The 2,818-nt window shown below is 37.6% G+C and overlaps 1 protein-coding gene across 1 annotated transcript in view; it reads right to left on the minus strand.

The window, feature by feature from the left end:
• Positions 1-1,291, minus strand: part of LOC107575679 (polyadenylate-binding protein 1-like) — a 12,448-nt gene extending 11,157 nt beyond the window's left edge. The window contains exon 1 of the mRNA XM_016262033.1: positions 1,175-1,291. Within this exon, the coding sequence (XP_016117519.1) occupies positions 1,175-1,273 (99 nt within the window). The 5' untranslated portion in view covers positions 1,274-1,291. The remainder of the gene's footprint in view (positions 1-1,174) is intronic.
• Between the last annotated feature and the right edge of the window lie 1,527 nt (positions 1,292-2,818).

Genomic DNA, 2,818 nt, shown 5'->3' on the forward strand with positions numbered 1-2,818 from the left:
AGGGTGTTGCTACTAGGGGTCTGTTGAGACAGTTCCTTCAGCATATACAGAGCGGTAGCCCCTGAGTGACAGGCAAAGACTAGTATGATTCTAGGATCTTGGTCGTATTTTGTTAAAGGAATCTATTTCTGATTCCAAGCCTTGAGCTCTACCCCAGGCCCGCGGTGCCTATTTATACTATAGTCGCACCGGTAGTGACGTCATGGCTGTCACCGGCCAACGTGTTGTTGGTGTTTTTTCAATGTATGCTTCAGACACGGGTCACGACGAGGCGTTCCCCATAGCGACCCCTAGAGGACGCAGTGTCTCGTTCCCTACTCAGGGAACCATGGTTACATAAGTAACCTGAGACGTTTTCTATTTTAATATACTTTAAAATATAATTTATTGCTGTGATCGAAGCTGAATTTACAACATCATTACTCCAGTCTTCAGTGGCACATGATCCTTCAGGAATCATTCAGAAATCGTTGTAATATGCTGATTCAGTGTTGGAAAGAGTTGCGCTGCTTAATATCCTTTTGCAATCTGTGATCATTTTTTCAGGATTTTTTGATGAATAAAAAGTGAAAAAGAACAGCATATTCAAAATACAAATCTTTTCTAACAACTAAAGTCTTTACTATCACTTTGTATCAATTTAACACATCCTTGCTGAATAAAAGTATTAATTTCTTTAAAAAAAAATGAAAGAAAAAATTTACTGACCCAAAACTTTTGAACTGTAGTGTATATTGTTACAAAAGATTTCTATTTTAAAAAATGCTGTTCCTTTTCACCTTTTATTCATCAAAGAATCTTGAAAAAAATATCACAGGTTCCAAACAAATATGAAGTAGCACAACTGTTTCCAACATTGATAATAAATCAGCATATTAAAATTATTTCTGAAGATCACGTGACACTGAAGACTGGAGTAATGATGCTGAAAATTCAGCTGCGCATCACAGGAATAAATTAAATTTTAAAGTTATATTCAAATAGAAAGCATTATTTTAAATTGCAATAATATTTCACAATATTACAGTTTTTTCTGTAGTTTTAATCAAATAAATGCAGCCTGGATGAGCAAAGAAACTTCTTTAAAAACATAAAAAATCTTACTGATCCCAAACCTTTGTGTGGTAGTGTATAGCGCACACCCCTACCGAGTGGTGTGAAAGTAGTCTCTGACCTGTGGAATAGCGGCCATGAAGTATCTGGATGGTGGCGCTGGATGGTAGGAGTTGAGGATGGGGTTGGGCACGGCTCTGACGCTGGACATCCTCTGCATGTACTGACTGGTGAGATTCGCCTGACAGCACACTGTACCTGCATACGGCTGCATCGACTTCAGCTCTGTAGAGACTAATGACAAGAAAACAATCAGATCTTGAGCTTATATTTAAACAATTGAGTACATCATCATGTTTCTATCTGATCAGTGTATGTGTTGATGTACCAGTTAGTGTGAGTTTCTCATCTATAGTGTCCTTCAGTTGAGTCAGAGCTCTCCTCAGAGTCTCCAGACTCTCATGAGTCTTCATACTGATCTCAGGCCAGTTCCTGCTGTTTCTAGGGCTGCACAGGGATGAGTGAATCTACAGCAGGAGAGAGGAGAAATCCTTCAGCATGGGGAGTGTTCTGGTGTCATATGCTACATTATCATTGATCAGAGAGATCATGTTGACTGACCTGTAGGAGGTGGAGGTGATCTTCAGTGTGTGAGAGCTGCTCCAGCTCAGTGTTTCTCATCTTTAGCTCAGTGATCTCCTGCTCCAGCTCTTCAATCAGCTCTTGCTCCTGTTTCTCTGCTGCTTTCTGCTGCTCCTCCATCATCTCCAGCAGTTCAGTATAAAATATCTAAGGAAAAAAATTGTCACTATTAAGGGGTTTCAAAATCCCTCAACTGAAGTATAAACTTCATATCACCTCAGTGTGATAGGTGCAGGATGGCAGAAGGGACATTGGCACATTTATTTAGGTTTAGCTGTATTTTGTATGATTTCTGGTCAAATATCTTTTGAATTGTTTTCAAGAGCATATGGAATAAACATTCAACCTGACCACACACCAGCAGGCTCTAATGATGGACATGATTGCAGCCAAAAAGGTAATACTTCTTAACTGGACTATATTATTCTAAAACTGTTATGTTTTAGTGAGCTTATCTCACCAAACAGATTTCTAATGATGGTATATTCTGTAACACCCTTTCTTTTTTCCCATATATTTGTTTCCTCTACTTTGTAAATTATCTGGTTTATAAAGCAATAATTATTTTTAAAATGTGTTTATCTTAAGTATTTTCAATAATTGCTCTGTATTCATTGCTAACTGAGACAGTTCAGCTGTTGTTGTTTTTTCTTTCTGTGTTTAAGAACTTCAAAACCATAAATAAATAATATAAAAGTGATCTGGTAATCACAGTCGTGTTGATATTCAGACCAACAGCGCAATTTAGAGTATGATATTGCTTTTATACAACAATTGAATAAACAAGAAGTTAAGTATCTTACATTTTAGACACATTATTGTCAGCTACCTTGTCTGTATTCACACCGACTACTGAAAGAGTTTCAAACAAAGCCACAACAGAATGTAAAGTATGGAGCCCCTAAAGGGACCTTTGCTAAAATAAAAAATACAAAGAATTTCGCGTGCGCACGATAATCTTTGATGGCGCAATACGGCTGTGTGTATTGAGCTTTAATTTTGTATTCCGTTAGAGCAGTTTATAGAGAATGAGGCTGAATGCAGCTCCTTATTCGTTTGTCCTTTACTGAAGCACCTTTATATAACGAGACGCTTTGTCCATATATAGCGCTGCTATAATAAA

Source organism: Sinocyclocheilus grahami, unplaced genomic scaffold (assembly GCF_001515645.1).
Source record: "Sinocyclocheilus grahami isolate Dianchi unplaced genomic scaffold, SAMN03320097.WGS_v1.1 scaffold2810.1, whole genome shotgun sequence".
Taxonomy (NCBI): Eukaryota; Metazoa; Chordata; class Actinopteri; order Cypriniformes; family Cyprinidae; genus Sinocyclocheilus; species Sinocyclocheilus grahami.